Here is a 22,048-nt window from a genome sequence, read left to right on the forward strand (position 1 = left end):
CGTTGGTCATTAAGCGCAATAACTTTCATATAGTAAACATGTTTTTGACATTTGAATGAGAGCAAGTGAGATCTTGATCTAGTTATCTGCTTCATACTTGTAGAAAATTTTGAAAACATGTTTACAAAATTTTCTGTAAGAGTGAGCGAAATACCTAGTTATAGATTTCACTCACTCTCATAATGACCAGCGCACAATAACTTTTGTTTGTAAACATGTTTTCAACATTTCTAATGAGAATGAGCGAGATGACTAGATCTAGATCTCACTCACTCTCATTGAAATGTCAAAAACATGTTTACTAAACAAAAGTTATTGTGCGTTGAGCATAAAAATGTCAAAAATATGTTTACAAAACAAAAGGTAGTGTGCACTGGACATTATGCCTAGCGCACGATTACTTTTGTTTTGTAAACATGTCTTTGACATTTTAATGAGAGTAAGTGTGATGTAGATCTAGTCATCTCCCTCATTCTTATAGAAAATTTTGAAAACATGTTTACACACAAGAGTTATTGTGCGTTGGGAATTATGATCAGCGCACAATGACTTTTGTTTGTAAACATGTTTTCAAAATTTTATACGAGAGAGCAAGATGACTAGATCTAGACCTCACTCACTCTCATAGAAATGTCAAAAAATTATTACTAAACAAAAGGTATTGTGCACTGGGCATTAAACTCAATAACATTTGTTTTGCAAAAATGTTTTCCAAACATTTTAGTGAGAGTGAAAGACGTCTGTATAGTCATCTCGCTCACTCTCATAGGCAATTTCAAAAAGTTGTTCACAAGAAAGACATTTTATGTTGAGCATAAACGCTCAATAGCATTTGTTTTATAAAGATGTCTTCGAAACCGCCTGTAAGATTGAGCTAGATGACTAAATCTACATTTCACTCATTCTCACTGAAATTTCAAAAACATATTTACAGACAAATATTGTTGTTCGCTGGACGTAAAATTGAGCGCAATAACTAGAACTTATATTGTTCTCACTCTTTGCAAAATTTCAAAGATATGTTCACAAAACAAAAATTACAGTGCTTTACTCATAGTAGCATAGCTCAATTGTATTGTCTTGTAAACATGTTACTATGTACAATTAGTGAGACGACTAGAAAGATGTCATTCTCATGATGAAATATGGAGAACATATTTACAAAACAAAAGCAATTGTACGCTATTCATATCTTGTAGTTTATGGTTTGTTTTGAAAACTATATAGACATTTAAGCTGGGGCATTGTACAATATTTTGCTGATCTAATTATGTAGCTTTACGGAACAAAAATAAAGAAATAAACATCTATTACGCTTAAAGGTTAGCACATTGGATACAGGTGGGGAATATATTACGGTTAAAACACTGACCAAATGGGATATGCGGTTGACGTATGTTGGAAGAGGCACATTGTACTAAAACAACATCACTATACTTAATCATTTAGAATGAGTATTACTTGGAAAATGCCAATGAGAAAGGAGCACTTGATAGGCTCCTTATACAAATAACTTTGAGATATGTGTTCTCAATGAATGTTTATTCGAATATGTTATTAATGATTTTCTAATCTAAATGATGAATCACTGCATGAGAGGGTTATGCTATGCATATCTACATATTAAGCTGTCTATTTTTAATAAATAAATAAATAAATAAGTAAATAAATTTAGCTTAAAGTCAGCAGATGGAATAAAAATAACCTGATCTTATTAAACCGATTTTTTAGTGATTATTTTTGAACAACGTCTCTCAACAGTTATTGCAAAAGATTCTTTTTTTTGTTTTTTTTTTTAAAGGAAAGTACAATAAGTATTAAGACCAACTAAGAAGCTAATATTGAAGCCTAAGTTTATGTCACAAAATGTATTGAAAATTGGCAAAGGATTGCTTTGGCACATTGTACATGAACACTATACCTGATTTCCGTCATATGTCCAACTACCGAATTTCATATCACAATGTTGATCATCAAATGGGAACCACGTGATGTCTATCTTGCATGTGCTCTTGAAGATGCCAGGGGGCACGTACAGACAACTGCCGTTATGTTTGACCACAATATTTGTGTGGTACGTGCCATCGAATCCCTCATCCGCACTACATAAATAATTGCAATGAATATCATCTATTCTTTAAAACCACTCCACATTCAATTTCTTTGTTTATTTTTCCAATTGTCTTCCGTTAATTTGTTTCATTTTTTTTTAATTTAATATTTTTTTACTTGCACGGAAAGCAAGAGACACATAAAAAACAACAACACATTGAACTTTGTATTATTATAAATATATATAGGAACAGTTAAATGTATTTTTTTGGTTTAAGTGTTGTGTAGATTATTTAGATTATTTTTATTTTTAATTTGAAAATAATCAACAAATAAGGGAAGGTTAAAAAAAAGATAATACACGATGTAAAAGAAACTTAATTATTTAAAAATTTAAATTGTCGTTGTTGGAAATGAATAAGTATATTTTTATAAATGCATCTCTCCGGTATATTAATCCATACAACTATTTGTTTTAATTTATAAATAATTGATTTGTCATTCTCATACTGTACAAAATTTTATAATTATTTTGCAGCTCAAAGACTAATTTTTCCAGTGATATATATATTTGTTTTTTATTTTAATTATGTTCCTATTAAATATGTCAATTGACAGAAAGCTTAAAAATAATGCCACTTTCTCTTTGTGATAATTCACAGCAATTGAAAAATAACTTACAACGTATTAGTAAGTTTGGAATATTAAATTTCGATTTTTTTTAACAGAGAGGTAGAGATTGACTTCCTCAGTAAGCTCCGCCTCATAATTTTATAGGCCACGCCCTCCCTACTTTTAACTCACAAATAAATGCAATAGCTCATTTAGCAGGTTTAATTTTATACTGGGTTCAAAGACTTTTCAAATAAATTCATTTTTATCTCAATCTGTGAAATAATGAAGTTTATTTACGCAACTACCATCTTAAGAAAAATCCACTCTCTAATGGAATTTATTGTATAATTTGTCATTTGTCCAGCATTTACAAAAATGCGTTTGGAGTTTGGAATTAAATTTTGATATCGCATTTACTCTGAAAACATTACAATGTCCATCAATTAAATATTTAAAATTCGATATTAGTTTATAATGGGACAGGATAATTTGAGAAAGTTTGCTTAAGAGGTCAAATACTACATTACACATATCTTTGATATGTAATATAAAAAGAATTTAAAATAATACTGAAAAGTATTTATTAAAAAAAAAATAAAGTAAAATTACGCATAGTTCGAAAAAGTGACGTGGCCTAAAATTACTTTGAACAGAGCATAATTAAAGGTTGTTTCTCTACAAAATCTGGGACACTTTTGGACAAATAAATTCTCAAAATATCTATTCCGCGTGCTTAAATTTGTATTATGACACAAAGGATAGGACATTAGATATTAGCAGAGGGACTAATGGTAGAGCATCGCTCTACGAAGTCAGTGCGAAAAACTGAATTAGAAATCTGAATTCCCAGAATAAATTTCCTTTTAGAATATACTGTTGAATCATTTTTTATTATATTCGAAAAAAAAACTATTGAAAACTTAATATTTATCAGGTTATGTTATTAAAATAAGTAAAAATCGCTTTTTTTAATTAATGTTTTTCGAAAAGTTGTATGAATGAGCTTTTGAATGGCTTTATTATATTTGTCGGTACTCAAATAAAATTTATTTTTTGAAGATAACAACAAAGGCATTCACAGGAAAAGTTTTGCAATTGACAAAGTAATTATTTTTTTTTAATGTACATGATTTTATTGAAATGAAAGTTTTCAACTTCCATTAAAATCTACTGTATCTATACGATTCTTTGATATATTTAAATATACATATAATATGCAATTGGCTAGTTTTATCAGTATCTTTTTAAATATATTCCGTGAATTTCTCAGAAAGCAATCCAATAAAATACTTCTTAACTGCTTTTGGTGAACATAAAATTTATAGTGTTTCACTCTAGCTAATAAATTCTAGTGGAAATGCAATTTTATTCGGTTAGATTAAAATGTTATATAAAAGGCTCTGTTTATATTTATACGTATACTTATGATACGGTTTATATTCGTTAATCGTTGTTGGGAGGGAAGTACAATTTTCTTTGACTTGCTTGTTCAATCTCTATCCTTGTGGAAATGTAATTTCCAAAAATATTTTATATACATACCTAAAGAATAAAATTGTAGAGAAACTTAACTGCACTATTTTGTTTTATGGTAAAAAGTCTTATATGAAGAAATATAGCGAAAAAGACGAGTTTAGAGAAAAAGTCGACGAAATATTGCCTTTGAAAGGTCATATAAAATTTAGGAAAAATCTTCCCAATAAAGAAAGGGGGAGAGAATGAAAATTGGAGCATTCTCTCTGATATAAAGTTTGTAAACTATAGTTTCACAACGGAAACTCCGTAGTTTTGCAATCGAAGGGGCATAAGTTTTTTTTGGGATTGTGTGATTTTTTTTTTTGCATTAAAGATATAGAATATTAAGTTTTTGGATTTCAATGTTTGTGAAAACTAAAATTGTTTTTACAAACTTGCAAAATATATTTAAATGTAATAATGTTGCTTAAACTATTCTTTATTAGAATTTTACAGAAAGAGAGTGAATTATGGTGCTATTCCAACGAAAATTCAAAAGGGGAAATCTTTCATTTGAACATTTTTTAGTACATGACCGTTTAAATGTGCTACTGCATTATCGACTTTTCTTTGTACTTGTTCCTGTTTCAAGTATCGGTGTTGAGCTCGAAAATCACCAAACAGTCGTGACAGGGACCAGTACAAAGAAAAGTCGATAACGCAGAAGTATTTGAGAACAGTCACTATAAAAAAAACAGTCACTATACTATCGAAAAGAAATTATCATGTCACCCCTGATTAAAAATGAAGATGATAATATCGACGGCTCCATTCCATACTATGCTAAGTCGATTTAGCCTCATATTACTCTAATAAGATATATGTTGTTCCTGGGACCGAGATCTCTAGAACTGATGAAAATTTGGTGCTTATCCGACATTCAGGTGACGAAATATTCAACTTCTTAAAAAAGCAAAATTAGTCGGTTAGCATAGGAAATCGCCAACTTCAAATGTCTTTCCTGAAAAGTTGTCTTTCTGAGATAGCATAGTGTAAAATGGATACGTCGATATAATAAAGTGAATCCTTAGCCCCAATTTGGGAAAAATCATAGTTTTGTGCAAATAAAAAACAGTGAAATTTTCGCTTAAAGGTGTCTATACTTTATAATGAGAAATTTCTATTAAAAATGAACTTCAAGAAATGTGCTTCACAAAATTTGCCTATATTGGTGAGAATTTTTGACAAAAAGATGGGCTTTTGAAGAAAATTTGTCTAAAGTGTATGAAATTTCTTTCAAAAGTCAAATCCAATTCAAGGTAATTTCATCAAAGTCATTTTTGACAAAAAATTTGAAGGAAACCATCACGATTCGAGATTGTTTTTCACGAAAATTTGTAGTTTTCTGCTGGAGAAAATGAGAAAAGCGTTTATGGTAGTTCTTTGGGATAGTATTTAGTGAACTTTTGTGGAAAATTAGCCAGAAATATAAAAGAAGAGTGTTTTCCTGGAGATGTCGTTCCCGGTGAAGTACCGTTTCCTCTGATTTTTCTCTAGAAATTGCCGGAAGTTAATGCATCTGTGTATTCCTGAGGTGTTCTTAAATACTGGCTCCGTACTACATGGATTACAATATGAATGGAAGCAGAAAATTCACGGACTTTTTGGCATCTCTATTGACTTTCCGGAGTGCGCGAAAATAACCTCAAAATTATGTCTTTATTTTCTTCCACAAATATTGTGTAATATTCATAGTTTGCTGTGAGGAAAAGTGGGTTTTCCACAATAATCTCAAAAACATGTTCAACAGTAGAATTCCAGAAACTATCGAGAATAGTGACCAGGGGCGGGGGGAATTCTGTAATCCTGTGAAGTGATCACCTGTCAAAATTAGTTAACGCTTCACTGAAGTGATAGCAAAAGAGATTCTGTAACTTGCGATAGGTTCACGTGAAAGGATAACTTTAAGGTTATGTGTTTTACTTGTCAATTTTTCTGAGAAGATGATGTAATCACTCTGTGAAGCCAATGAATTTCTTTTTTCATGTTCAGCTTGAAAAACAGCACTACATCATTTCTAATACTCAATTCTAGTGTTTTCCATTGTTATTTAGTTCAAACGTTGATGAAAATCTTAAATTTAATAAAATTTTCAACACACTTCCCCTTTCTGCTTCACGCAAAGTTACAGAATAATTTTTCTAGCAGTCGTGAAGAGAGGCCCGTGAACCTTTCACTAGTGAAGCGTTCACATAGTTACCCAGAAGTCTCTTTGCTAGTTGCGAGTGGAGCAGAAGGAGCTGTTGCTCGTATTACTGATCCATTGAGCAATTCTTTCTGTCAAAGTATCACAACTTCAGGAAGATTGGAAGAAGAACACGTCAGGAAGAACGCTTCAGAAATATACAGGTGCATAAACTTCCGGCAATTTCTAGAGAAGAATCAGAGGAAATGTTCCTTCAAAGGCTGGTTTGGATTCCACCAGGAACGACATCTCTAGAAAAATACTGTTCCTTCGCATTCTTGAGAAATTTTTCGCATAAATTCACTAAATACTATCCCAAGGAACTTCCACTAACACTGTTCACGTTTTTCAGCATAGAAATAACAAACTTTCATGAAAAACAATCACAAGAACAAAAGACTTGGGAAAGAAAGCAATCAAATGTCAAAAAATTTTGATGAAAAATAAACCCAATGTTCAAGCATTTTTCTTCAAAAGCAGGAATTTTTCTTTCAAATTTGAAATTATTTTTGATGAAATCAGCTCCAATGTATAGACAATACATTACGCAATAACTTACAAAGATAAATTCAATGCAAAAATTATAAATATTGCATTGAATTTAGCCTCCAAACTTATTGACAGATATGTTGGATATGTATGAAGGCCTCAATGCATTAAAAGCAATTTTCATCAAAAATTACCCAAGAAGCAAAATAGCTGCCTTATAAAACCAAGTATTAGACAAGTCTTTTAGTTCACTTTTAAAAGACTTAAAGTGAAAATTTTCTATGGAAATTCCTATAGCAGATCTTAAGATCCTTAAGAGTGCGCCACTTTACTTATAGTAATCTCAGAGATGTAACCAAGAGCGTTATAAGCAAATAAAAAGATTTTTAGTTCTATAGTGCCTCACTTAGGGAATTCTACAAGACCATTTTAAGAAAAAAATGTTGCTTGGGTATCTAACATATTTTTGTCGTTTACTGGTACAGGCGATTTACTTAAAAACATTATTTTTTGGTAAAAATTCCTTTCAATATGTAGAAGGCCTTATGGTCTCTACACACTAGAGGAATGTATGTCCATATTGAAGCAAATTCCCTACGCTTGTGTAGGAAAAACTCTTCAATATGTACATAAATGCCTCCAGGGTGTAGAGGCCATTTGATTCCATTTTGAATCCTTAAATATTTAATAAATCCTTATTTATTACATGTAAATGATAGCTTAATTTCATAAAATATTTTACATTCTTACATTGGTTGGTTAAACAATCAGAGAACGTTGATGGAACTAAAGTATTTTAGATAACTAAATATTTAGTTACATCTTATTAATGCAAAAAATAAACATTATTATTAGTAATTTCAAAATATATGAAATATATGAAATAATATTTGGAATTATGCCCTTTCGATTGCAAATGTGATATGCTGTGTTAAAGTTTGGTAGAAAGAAGTGATGGTTTAAAACAAAGTTTTAGTGCAAACAGCGTTCTTTTCTTTTATTTCTGTCAAACCAATTTAAAGTTTGCTTGAAGGTAAATAGTATTGAAAAAATTAATCGAGAACGTGCATTTGACCGCTGATTTCCTATACAAAATAAGATTAACTTGTATTGTGGGGTGATTAATTTTTTTTTTCTGGTGCAAAAATTACGAGAAAATCCTCCTATTTGACTGTACAGATTATTGCATTATAGTAAAATCATTTTAATATATATTTTGACATTTATCGTTCCATTTAATATTTATTTTGATCAATTTAATCTTTTTAATCACTTTATAGGTTTTCATTTTATTTTGTTATATGTACATCATGATTGAATAGTATTTTAATGGAAGAATTATTTATGTCGTTTAATTTACAATTTTTTTTCTGTGGTTGTGTTTTAAAATTTATTACATTGTTGCGTTTTAGAGGGATTTGATTTAACGCCAACCCACCATTGATACGAGATATTTTCAAGCAAAACTGACACTCACTGCAATGAATGGATGTACGATTTTGCTTAGCATTTTGCTCTTATTGTTAAAAGAACATATTGGTGAAAAATACCTCATAAAATGTTTCAAATTACCAAGCAATTTTCTCATTTACACCAAGTGATATTTATTATCAAAACATACCGCACCCTCCATCTCTGAATTGCAATATCGAAAAAAAGAGCAAGGGAGGATGGATGGGGAGAGAATGATGATACAATCTCGATATATACACTGTTAAGAAAATGTTAAATATTACAACATTTTTCGCGCAATTTATTGGCTGGTGAATTTACTTGAATACGCAAAATGTTTCTGTAATTTTTTTAACTTGTCCAAAGAAAACGTGTAATTTTTATGTAAAAATTACACATTTTTTACATCTGAGGTAAATCAAATCATTATAATTAATAGATTCTAACGTTTTTATGATACCTTACAATAACAATCCTAATTCAAAAATATATCAATTTATTTTTAGAGCACTGTAGGGTGGAGTCTACACTTATGGATGTTATACACACTTATGGACAACACAAAAATCTGAAGTTATTACATTAAACAGATTTTTAAAAGTCAAAAGAATTGTTAATTATATCATAAACTAATAATTTTATAACTTTTCGAAATCTGTTTTACGTAAGAACTTAAGATTTTTGTATGTATGTATGTATGTATTTATTCTTCATCTTGATTGTGACATTTCCAACCTTCACTGCGGCCATCGCCGTCTTAGCGTCGGTGACCAACCTCAAGAGCCAAAACGATGGAAAAGCTCTATCACGGGTTGTATAAGCCAAAGTAACATTATTTGTTTACATATCATTCATTAAATAAGAACCATTGAATACGAATGTCAGGAAATGTCCACTCAATCAAGAGACAAGGCCAGGCTGTGGCAGCCGTTTGGCATGGAGGGTAAAAAAAAAATTATATTATTTTTTTACACGCTGTCCATAAGTGTATAGTAGACTCCACCCTATAGTAAAAAAATAATTATTGCATAAATTTTTACACTATAATCGTTAAAATGTTGTAAACTATTTTTACTGTGTATAGATTTACCTCCCATTAGCCCCTCGAGTTTTTTTTTGCGAGAGGTTGGATACTCTTTATTATGATATTCGTGATGATATTTGGAAAATTTGTGTGAAATATATGAGGTATTTTTTGCACTTTTCTATATTGCTTCTATATACGCTTTATCGTATATATTTGAGTGAAAATATTTCGTAAATGATGGCAAATATTATTAGCAGCTTTAACAGCTAGAGGCCCACAATAACGGCAAGCTGAATTGTACCTTCCCACTAGACCACTGCACGTGAACTACTCTTGAATCTCACAAGGTGAAGAAGATTTATAAATAAAAAAACAGAGGAATGTGTCAAAAAATTAACTATATATAATAATGATTTATAAAGAATGTGGAAAAAATCTAAGTCAAAAAATTACTTTGAGAATAAGTGGCAAATGAAATTACACAGCGGTTAATAAGTTTCAAATATAATGCTATAATAATATGATGGTCTAAAGAAGCGTATAAAATGTTTTAAGTGTTATAAAAGATGATTATTATAGTAATAATATAATATTTTATTTTTGATTAAAGAACAAATGTTTTGTGAATGGATGCAATTTAAATTTAAACGTTCTTACCTCGAACATTCATTTTATACATTATGAAGGGAGAAATTGCAAAAATGTTTAAATTGCGTAAGTCATTTTAATTCCAAAAAAAGTGAGAGCCTTTTCTTCTCTTAGGAAGTATACATAACAAGAACAAATAAAAAAAAACATGATGACGAGTTAATTAAACCACTTTAGGCGTTTTTTTTTCACCCCTATCCTTACAACATTTCCATAAAATAATGAGTCATGATTGATGTTATTTTTAATTGACGAACGATGAACAAATGAGATTTTTGTTGAACCATAAAATGCAAATTCAAATAAACCAGTGGAAAAAACAAATGAAATAAATAATAAATAATTTCAAGTGATACTGAAATGATCCATTTGGGAAAAAAACCAGTGAGAAATCAAATAAAATGTTAAACATAGATATACATTTTTTTTTTAAATTTATGTTTGTAATTACAATTGCAGTTATTAGCTTGTGAATGACATTTTGGGTCAAAACATTTTTCTTGTAAACATAATTCAAGTGAATTTGTGTGCAAAATACCAACAACTAACCTGTTATACATGAGGACATCAGGCTTCCATAATTTATTTGGTGTTATTCGTAAATCTTTCACACCGCCATATTCACTGTCATTCCATCGAAGATTGTAGTCATTCCATTCCTATATTTTTTGTTATCAAGTTTAATTAGATAAATAAATTGCCAATTTTACTGTACACCAAATAAGAAATTCTATATTTGTTATATTTTGTACTATATGCAATTTATAATGCTAGAATATACATTTTGTAGGTTTATTTTTGTAACAATGAAATTTAAAGAAAAAAAAGTGTGTTTTTTTTTAGTCTGACAAATATAGGAGTGACAAATTTTGAAAGTGGTAGATTATTAAATATGTATAGTATTTTTTGTGTGTTGAGAGAGAGACAGAAAGGGATGAAAAATAGGGAGAATAGAGATCATGCAGTATTTAGAGTGCCACACCAGGAAAAGTTCACATAAAAAAAATTATTTATATAATATGCAGTCACGGAATTAATGAGATACGTTAAAAAAATACACATCATCCACCAAAAAAAATTTGCATATGAAATAGTCTCTTCAGCAATCATGCATTTAATCCTTTTACAAAATACAGTTCACTTTATTTGCATTTTAGGCACATTAAATTAGCTGTATTTGCAAAGCGTTGCATTTTATGCTGTTTAAATGCATCTGATATTTTGTACTTAGAGTGTTTATGACATTATTTTTTGTATATGCAGTAGACTGATGAGTGGTTTTGTGAAAAGAAATAACATTTTGAAGATACACTGCACGAAATACAAAGATTTAACTAAAATTTAGGAGTTGCAATCCAGTAAAAATTGGTTGACATTGGTTCGTTAAGGGGTTACATGGGTCACGCAGACTAAAAACAGAGTATTTTCTTTACATCTTTTTTTTTAAATAATAGTTATTAAAAATATATTTTATTCGATCGCTTAAACATAATGTAGAAGAGGTACAACATTGCGGTATCAGGAATCTTCACTGATAATTAATTTTTTTTTCCTCGCAACTTCAACAACTTTTAGGTGTAAAAATATATCAACATTTTTTAATGTTAGTTTTACACCTTTTTAAGTGTAAAATTAACATGAAAAAGGGTAACTTTAACTCCTCATACACCTAAAAAGCATAATATTTACACCGATTTTGGATCAATAATGCAGGGTAAAATTAACATTTCCGGAATGTTATTTTAACTATTTCGGATTTCTCTCAGTGATTCAATTTTTCCATTTTGTTTTATACACTTTTAATTATCGCAGCTTGTCTTTGGAATCTTTGTCTTCGGTAATCTTTGTTTTTTGACACTTTGTCTTTGGAAATCTTGTCTTTCATATATTTTTCACTGCTAACTTCCCAAAGCTCAGAAAATTACCCTTTGCCCTAACAGGCGATATTGATCACTTCCTAAAGCACAGAAAATTTTCCTTTGCCCCAAACAGGTAATACTGATAATTAAGGAGCTTGAAGTTCGACTCTAAATTCGCGAACTGGGTGCGAGCTGTTCTTTCGAACACGTTCTAAATCGTCTCAATCGTATGAATGTCGTATGAGTGTCAATCGTATGAAAAAGAACTGAAAGGATTTTAGGATTGAGTACAAACAATAGTTGTTGCTTAAATATAAAATTTATATTGCCAAAAATATACGAGATAATGTCTAAAGTTAGACAAAACTTAATGCGGTGTATTAAGTAGGAGAGACTGGGGCAAAAAGTCACAAATCGAAAAATTCAAAATTCAATATTTTCCAAGGTAAAAAAGATAGCTGCTCAAATTTTTTTTCTATAGATAGCCTCCATAGACCTTCTTCAATGTCGTAAGTTTCTTAGAATTCAAACAAGGAATTTAGAAAATAAAAAATATCGAAATTTTTAGCCCTATTTTTGAAATATTTTCCTTGCATAAGATAACAATTATTACCTACTATTTTCCAAAATTGATGCACTGGTGAATATTTTCTAAATAATTCAGATTCTTTGAATACGAATCCTCTATCTATTTTAAAATTTCACAAAAGTTCTTTTCTCCAGAAATTCTTTTATTAAAAATGTCCACTTGGGGTAGTAAGTAACAAAAGCTATGGAGCAAAAAGTAACAAAACAGCGAAGCAATTTCTGATGTCTCACGGCGAAAAGAAACGTCATTGTCATGTCTTGCCGCTTGTTGTTTGCATTGGTCAAAAGATTTGCAGTCTTTTGTGTGTTTTTTCTAATATAGCTTGAAAAACGCTTTTCTCGTGTTCTCACTTTTCTCGCAGAGAAAACGTTGTTTTACAAAGGTGTAGATGAATAAATTTTCTATAAAAATGTGACCTCTAGGTATTTTTCAAATTTACGGAAGCCCGTAATGAAGCGAATCAAAATATGATAATACCCAATGTCTGGTACTATTTGACTCAGCATTCTTTGAGAATAGTCACAAAATTACACTTTAGAAATTGGCGCGATAAACGTATTTCCTTACAAAATAAAGGAAAATTACTTTCACTTAAGTTGTAGAGCGGTAAATTTCCTATAAAACTGCTCTAATTAGAAATTTTTGAAGCGCTCGATTAGCTTGTAAAAACATAAAATGTCCGTTTTGTGACTTTTTGCCCCAGTCTCCCATATTCTTTTAATTTCAAGCCTTCATTTTGACTAAAAGAACACTCCTAAAAATTAAATAATTTCATTTTGGACATCATAAATAATTTTCTTTTAAAGCGGAAACAGTATAAAGGATTAAATGAAAGAGAAATCTTTCAATAATCTAACAATTCTCAAAGTTTTCTCAATTTCGAAAGTTAACATAGATTTTTAAAGTCAGACAGTAATGAGAATTTGTTGAAAATTGTCCATGATATAGTTTTTGGGTTTTGAAGACTCTAGTGTGACTAGGTTTTTAAATTGCTTGTAAAGCATCTCAAATGAATGGAAGATAATCTTATTTTTCAAAAAGAATTACAAATGAAAATGCTATTCTGTTTTTTCCTCACAATATTGTGAAGACCGTCACATTTTTAAACTTGAGCATTCGAAATTCGAACAGGATGTACCTCAGCGACCTTGCGGAATTATCAAGAAGTAAGAAAGACTCTTTTTTGGATCTTCAAATAGATTTTCGATTTTTTCAAGATCTACTTGTGCATAGTAAGAATGTGCTTTCTACGGACTTGTTCCAAAATCCTGAGAGCCGAAATTCCGAATGGGTCAAAATCTCGAAAAGAAAAAATCAAAAAATTTCGATCCATTCGAAATTGTAGCATATGAAACTTTAGCTACCATCGGTTTCTAACGTTTTTGTTTAATGAAACCCAATGTTGCTACAAAAAGTTATTTAAAATAGTGCTAGAAAGTTTGTAATTGATCAGAAAATTAAGGCTTAAAAATTTATAATTTCTACTTTAATATTGGGGTACCCTTCAGTTAATCTCCTTATCTTTTAAAATTCATTGATCATCGTATTTTCGTGCAGTCTAATCTCAATTGCAAGATAGATTAGTAGACTTAATGACTGTATTTAACACAGGAGTAACTTGCAGAAACTCAGTCGTGTGAAGAATCATTGAAAATAATGAGAATAAATAAATGTTTTTAATTTGAAGAAAGTTTATACAAAATAGGGTAATCTGTGTAGTGGGAACTTTCAAAGCTGCTTTTGTCGATGTGTAATTGCATTGTTGACATATCCTTTCTGTAATGCAAGTTAGTACTGACATGAGTAACATTTTCTCATACTGACTGGAAGTAAATTAATGCAATGTTCATCACTTTTCTTAATGTCGCATACACTCTTTGTTAAATCACTGAAATACTTCTTGATGGGAACAAACTTTTGTCACGTACTTAGGTTAAAAGCTTTACATTTATTGTTTTTTTCCCTCTAGTAAATGTGAGACATTGCAGAGAGTGAATAAAAAAATTAAATTAGAATGCTACAACTTTTTCTCTGTCCAAGATAAGTTTTATAATAAATTTCAAAATGAATTAAAGTTGATTGTATGGACTGTACTGTAAAAATCAATATCAGTCAGCATATAAATGCACATTGATCGTAAACACTGAACAAGCATCACGGATAATAAAGTTCTTTTTTACAATATGTTAGCTAGTATGCGGTCATAGGCATTCGCCATTAAGACCTATGGTACGGCAGGTACAAAACAAAAACAATATGTTAGAGAAAAATTTTCTCTTTTTTGTGAAATAAAATATTCTTGTACGAAAATCATTATTTATACAAATTTGTTTCACATTTTCTTTTGCAAAATGAAACAGCAGAGCAAATAATAAAACATAAAATAATATATTTCTACAGTACACGGAAGAAATATGAAATTTTTAGTATTTGATTATTTTTCATGTAGATATTTTTTTTCTAACGAAAAAAAAAATCTAGGGAATAATATTTAATTTAAAAGGATGTCTCTATGCAAATAAATAAATCTACTTCTGTCACACAAAGCTCCAAATCTAAACGAACTTCAATAGCCATAATGACATAAAATTTCACAAAATGAAAAATAGAATTGAAAAAAAAATAGTTTTGTCCTTTCTGTTTAAAGATAAATAACAAATAAAAGAATCAGAATAAAATAAATAAAAATTGAATTATTGCCGCGAAAATCTCAACACAAAAGAGTATTTCAAAGAAGATTTAATGAAAATCCTAATAAATAACTTGGCTATTCTTTTCGTCCATTTGTCTGTTAATTAAACTAAAGTATATTAGGAAGGGTATTAAGTATCAGTTGCATTGAATTATCCTTTTGTTTTATTTAATTTGCAGAATGTGGCTCTTATTGATTGGAACAAAGGGATATGAGAAGCAGAAAAAAAGTGAGGGGAAATGGAAAAGGATACTGACGAGAAAAAAAACAATGTAAGTTCCTTTCGATATCTCTTTAAAAAATATATACATTCAGCATAAAAATCCCATTATACCGTCTGTTCCACACGCAATTCGTTCAATTGAACATTTTTGCATCTGATGTATCTATATCACAAGTGTTAATGGGAATTTTATGATATTGCTCTCGGAGAATTGAATTTTAGAAAAATTGAATTCAGAAAACTTTGAAAATTTCATGATGGGAATTGGCAAATGCATAGTGAACTTTACCATTTCTTTTTTCGCAAAGTTCATACGAGTCGTATTTGTTCGACAATGCAATAAATTTACATTTTATAAACTTTTTTACACACTGAAAAATGTTAACTTCAAATGATTACACCAATGATGTTTAGATTTAAATTAACGAATAACAAAAATATTTATTGGGTTATAGACTCTTTTTTAAGTAATAATCGATAAGGTTTTGTAAGTTATTGTTCGATTGAATTAACATTATTAGGAGGATCAGGAATTTGAAAAATATACTATTTTGTTTATAAAATAGTTAGGTTTAGGGTAAGTGTACCAAATTTCGGCATAGTTGCTTGCAAACGCTAAAGTCGCAAGTTTAAAATGTAATATTTTTAATACAAATTTAATGTTTCAGATGGGCAAAGAAAAAAAAGAAAATCACGAAACGGTTTTATTCTTTTGCCCACCTAAGACAGTTTTGTAATCTAAAAATTCCAATCAAGGTCCGATTCCTAATTTACCCAATTACATTTTAAAGAACAATTTGAATCATCGTTTCCTTTGGAAAGACAGATTTGAAACTAGTATGCTAAAAAAGGGTTTTTTTAAACAAAAAAATGATAAAAATTAAGCAATTGCTCGTTTGCATATTTAATTAATCAAAAAGAAAGATATGTAGTCTGTAGTGTCCCGGATTCGATTCTCTTTTTAGGCTACTAGACATTTCCCTAGACATAATCCTTTCCTCAAGAAAAAAAATAACTATCAATGTCGATAAAAATCACTAACGAGTAGATCTAGTTCTTCTCTAGAATGGGATACTTTGAAAACTATTTTTAATCGGGTAAGTGTGTGAACTTCGGCCACCTTGTTTGTCAACACCTTTTGTGAAACAACGGACAGAAAATTTCTTAACGTCATACAGAATGGGTTAAATATTTTGTTTACTACATTTTATATGATCCATAAGCCATGAGATCTTCCGTGTAATCTTCCTGAAGACCTAAAGAGTTGACCTTGGCATCCCTAATTTATACATAGATTCCCGTAGCTGTTTGCCTTTCCTGTAATCTTCTAAGCCCTTTTCCACATCATCTTTTCTATAGAGACGATGCTTTTTCTGAATTGAAAAAGAACTAAAATAAATAAGAACTTTGGGGAAGCCAAAGATGTTCCGAAATAGTAAACATTACCTCCCTGGAGATACCCTCACAAAATGTCTATTTTTTACACAAAATACGTAATCTAACTGGGAACTTTCACTTTGAATCTAAAGAATGATTCACTATTAACATAAGCAAAAACAATATTTAATGAATTACTATTCAATTTTAATTAAAAGACCTCGAAGGAAAATTATTTGCACTTCTCTAAAAACTACTAGACTGGTAGTAATGCAAGCGATCTGTCACATTTTTATAAGAATCTTTCCACACCGAAGATTCTATAACACAATATTAATTTAAATTATACCCAAAACAGAACGATTTTTGCGTTATTACATTCTAAAAAGAATAAATATTTAAAAGAAAAAGAATCATTGACTATTTGGGGATTAAATCCATAATTTTAATTAATTTAGTTGCTTGTCCGAAGTTAGACCCTAAATGTCCGAAATTGTAAGCTGGTCGAAATTTGGCACACTTACCCTACTTGCATTTAGTTCACTTGTAAATTTTAATCACTGTAAACTTTAATCACTTGTAAATACTTATATAGGAGTATTTTTTAATCCATTAGATCAATGTTATTAGAAAGGACCGAGAACGCACTTGGAAGGAGTTTATCTCCCTGTATTGGAATTGTTGGAAATATTGATGTTTATATTTTTGGATTAGTTTGCTAAGGAAAACAAAATAGCTAAAGGGAAACGGAGAGATACTATTAAAACACGTTTTAAACATCATTAAGGTTAAAGTCCTTTTAATAAACTCAAACTATTTCAAATACTATTTTTATATATAGTGTAGCTGTCTAAGAAAAGAATTTGTCACCCAAAATTCAAATTAGGAAGAGATGGAAGGAAAATATTATCAAAATCGGCGCAATTTCTTTGTGCATGACTATGCACAACTTTTCGTGAAGCAGGAAAAGATCAACAAAATGTATTTGAAACTCTGCTGGGGTGTGTTTCACAGTTCGACCATCAATTGAGCAGAAATAAATTATTCAAAACTGTCTAGTTTGCGATGCGAATGTTTCAATAATCATTTATGCATAATGTTAATTGCTAAAAATGGACATTTCTGCAAATATTTTTCTGTTTTTCTTTTTATAATCAACATCGTGATGTGGGTAGAGAATTTAATAATATTGAACTTACATTATTTTTTCTTATATATTAGGAATCTACTGAAATAATTGAGGTTCGTCAAAAATAAACAAGCTAGGGTTAAGGATGAATAAACCTTTTCTTTGAAAATAAAATACTTTATTCTAAATAAAGCATAAAAAGCCACAAGACTATAATTTTAGATAATATTATTAGTTATTAATCGTGTTTTACTAACACACACGGCGAAATCAAATTTCTTATCTCTTTTTTTTTGCATGAGTATCAATTATAAGAATATTGTGGATTAAAGGTGAGTCAGAATACTTATCTTTCACCTTATCAATTTACCAAATAATATAATTGTCTTGTATTTGAATGACTGATTTTAATGATATTTTTCTCTCCGTATTATGTATCATTACAAAAAATTCAACAAGTAGTGAAGAGCAAAGTTCATTTGATACGGTTGACCTGTTGTTAGACAAAACGGATCGATGTTATAGTGGTTGAAATTTCGCAACTTTTCTTTTCTGTTCCATTGAATTGGGAATGGTAAGAGGGTGGGGTGGAAAAAAAAGCATTAATGTCATATGTATTTGAATAAAAGAGACATAATACTAAAGTATAGGACTGAGTTCTATATGTGATGTTTTTTTTATATCTTATTCAACTGTTATTGATAATAAGGGAAATTTTTCAAGCTTCTCGTACTTCTTTTTTTTTCATCAACTCTTACTACGTAGGAAAAAAATTGAAAGGGTTCAACTACAAGAATTTTCAGTAGTGAAACATGGTAAAATAAAATAAGGAACAGAAACTAATGTGTATTAATTGATTTTAAAAAGAAAATATCACTACATTTCAATGAAGATATAGTCATTCCAAAAAATTTAACGTTTCAATTATATTATTAGTTTAGAAAGATCAACTTGAAGCATGATGTAATTATGAATGTTCAATTTTTCTACTCAAGAGATCCTTTTTAGCAATGGAATGTTTCTACGTATTTTTTTTATTTTTTAAATTTAAATTACAAATCTGAATTGAGGAAAAATGGGGTTCTCAACTACAAGAAATGCTTTGAGGAATTTCGCAAAAAATTTACGGTCTCAGTCAAATATTGTAAATTTCATGAAGTATTTGCATCAATACATTCTCTAGAGAAAAATTCAAAATATTATTTGTTCATCTTCTTTACTTTATTTATTTATTTTTTTTTAATAGAGAAAAGAGAACCAACACATGTGCTTATTTTGTGTTGATTGAGATAGAAAGAGATTTCTGTCTTCTTTCATAAATAAAATAATTTAGCGATAGATAGTAAGGAAGGGTAAGAGTTTTTTCTCGTAAGATAATTTACTTATAAAGAGAAAGAGAGAGAAAGATAGTATAGAAATTTGAGAGATTGAAATTTTAAATAAAAATGGAAATTTTTAGTTTTTGAAAATTGATGAAATTTTCCAAAAGAACAATACTCAATTTACATACATAATACAAGAGAAAGTAGCGCTGCCGTGTGTGTAATTAGTTATAATTTATTTGTTTGTTTTTCTTTATTTTATTAGTCCACTTACCAAAGAAAGCCATATATTTGTTATTAGGAGTTGATTCTTCTCGTCCTACAATAATTAATATAATATGACGAAAATAAAAGAATATGTTTCTGGATAATAATCCTAAATATTGAAAAAAAATATATTGAATATATGTATATTTCAGTTAAATTGAATTAATATCGAGAAAGAAAATGATAATATGAAAAAATTAAATTATTAATGTTGAATGAGGTAATTTTTTTTTTGAAATGAAACCCTCTTGAATTAATTTAAAAGTTTGTTGATATGTGAAATTTTGCATCCCTAATGCTATTTTGCATCCTCTTGTTTTTCATTAAAATTGTCGGAGTCATATTCATTTGATATGACACGCATGCATTCTCATTTTATGACATGTACCCATAACTAAGCGACATTTATATTAAAATAAACTTTATAAAATATCGTTTCACAGACTTTTTGCAGTTGAATGTGTGGGAGTTTGTAAATTAAGCAACATGTATTTAGATTATATATATATTTTTGGTAATGCATATTCTTTTTTTCTTCGCGGTTTGTGCTGTAGTTATACATTTTATTTTGTTTGAAATTGAACAAAAAAAAAGAAATTAAAAAAAAAGTATAGATATCCTACAGATATTTAGAACTAAAATATAACCTATCCAGACATCATGTTATTCGGAATAAATATGTATTTTGTTGTAGATAATAATAAAAAAAGAACAGTCATCAAGACGTCAACTATAATGCAATTTACACTTAACATGGTATATTATACAGTAAATATATATATGTAACAACCCATCTCATGCGAATATCAATAAAATTTATCGTGTCTGAATATATTTTTGTCTTGTCGCACTCCTTTCGGGTACATGTCACTTACCAAATTTAACCACGCATTTGTAGTTAGAATCTGATTCTTTTCATCCTAAAAAAATACACATTCGAATTTTTATAGTATAAAAAAAGTCAAACAGAAAAAAAACTATATCGATATTGAAAAAAATATATATATTATGGAAGTTTATTTGCGAAAAAGAGCTAAAAAAGAAAAGACAATTTTAATCAATTTTCTATTTAATTAGTTAGATTTTAGTTTAGTATCTTCATATTATTTACATATTCACGTGTTATCCATTATAATAAATATTTTTTTTAAAGTTTTATAAAGGATACATAACTATTATTTTTATTTAAGAGGTATTTTTATTTATTCATTTGCGTTTATTTCAGTTCTTTTGTTCATTTCTTTCAATGGCGGTTAACAAAATTAATGAAATTATTCAATGAGTTGATTTATTGAAAAAATAAAAAAATGAAGAAACTAAATGATGAAATGAAAAATATGAGAATTATTTTTATGATTGAAAAATATGATGCATTTAAATTACTAAGAGATGGAAAATAAATTGAAAGAAAAAGAATGATATGAGAAGAAATTTTTGGGATAAAACTTACCACATCAATTATTTGTTGTAGAGTTAGACCGAATTTTACCTCCAATGCTTCTGATTCATTAGCAACTGGTCGTTCAAGTGTATTATACGTTGCTAAGAGATGATTCAACAGTCGTTTTTCATGTGGGCCCTGTAAACTTTCTGCAATAGAAAATGAGAAATTGTTTTTTGAGAAAACCATTACCCACATAATGGAAACTTTTGGTCAAATTCAGTTTATCATGATCACAATCACAATATATATGAACTATTGTGAAACTAATCTTACAAAACTATCCCAAAAGATACACTTAAGCCATTGTTATGGTTTTATGTGACAAAAGTCCTTGAAATTTTCTTAAGAGACCAATACCATTTTATTGATGGACTTTTGGGGACTTTCGGAAAAGAAAGTGTTATGTTATTGCAAGAGAAAGCCCCTCAATGTCGTAAAAGGAAAATCCGAAATTATTAAAATATGATCTTATAGAAAGCATAGTAGGGCATACAGAACAGTATATAAAAATACTCTTTTGGAAAATAATAAAGAATCTAATATATGTACTCCTGGATAAGAGACAATTGCCGCCTGTTGCAGCGTACATCCCAAATGTTTACTCTTTCCAATTTTTCTCTCTATTATATACTCTTGGGTATATTATTGTATGTACGAAATCTTTCCTCAGGGGTTTTCGTTTTACTCACTGGTACTTGGCTTTTTTTTACCGATTTACCGATTTTCTTATTCTCAGACAGAGCATTTGACAGAATTTGTTCGTGTAAGCTCTATCCACTATAGAGTATCCTCTCACACTTTATAAATATCTTTGGAACTTAGATTGAAAATTGTTCGTGTCATTGGTAACAAAGAGTGACGAAGTGGAAAAGACTATGGGGAATGCTCGAGTTGTGTCACAATTCTTTAAGGATGAAAAGGAATCTGACTTACAGATCCCTTTTTTCATTAGGATCTTGGATTAATTATATACGATTTTTGTACATATTTCAGAATAGAAAAATAGATTTACTCGATATACTATTTGGAAGGTTTAACTTTGGAAAATTAAAGTTGTGCAATTATTTTTATCCTTGACAAACCTCTTTTCCATAAATAGGATAAAGTTATAGTTTATGGGTAGCACTTTTAGTATTATACAGACCTATATCGCTTTTAAGCAT

The 22,048-nt window shown here is 29.3% G+C and overlaps 1 protein-coding gene across 8 annotated transcripts in view; it reads right to left on the reverse strand.

The window, feature by feature from the left end:
* Positions 1–22,048, reverse strand: part of LOC129807137 (neuronal acetylcholine receptor subunit alpha-7) — a 92,631-nt gene that overhangs the window by 43,373 nt on the left and 27,210 nt on the right. For 5 of the 8 annotated variants that reach the window (XM_055856193.1, XM_055856189.1, XM_055856186.1 and 2 more), the window contains 4 exons: positions 20,892–21,031; positions 19,449–19,493; positions 10,533–10,642; positions 1,922–2,102 (listed from right to left, as the gene is read on the reverse strand). In XM_055856193.1, coding sequence (XP_055712168.1) covers positions 1,922–2,102; positions 10,533–10,642; positions 19,449–19,493; positions 20,892–21,031 — 476 coding nt within the window. Of the gene's footprint in view, positions 1–1,921; positions 2,103–10,532; positions 10,643–19,448; positions 19,494–20,316; positions 20,362–20,891; positions 21,032–22,048 lie in introns of all 8 variants that reach the window. The other 3 variants (XM_055856194.1, XM_055856187.1, XM_055856190.1) reach the window with 1 other exon arrangement.

Source organism: Phlebotomus papatasi, chromosome 3 (assembly GCF_024763615.1).
Source record: "Phlebotomus papatasi isolate M1 chromosome 3, Ppap_2.1, whole genome shotgun sequence".
Lineage (NCBI taxonomy): Eukaryota > Metazoa > Arthropoda > Insecta > Diptera > Psychodidae > Phlebotomus > Phlebotomus papatasi.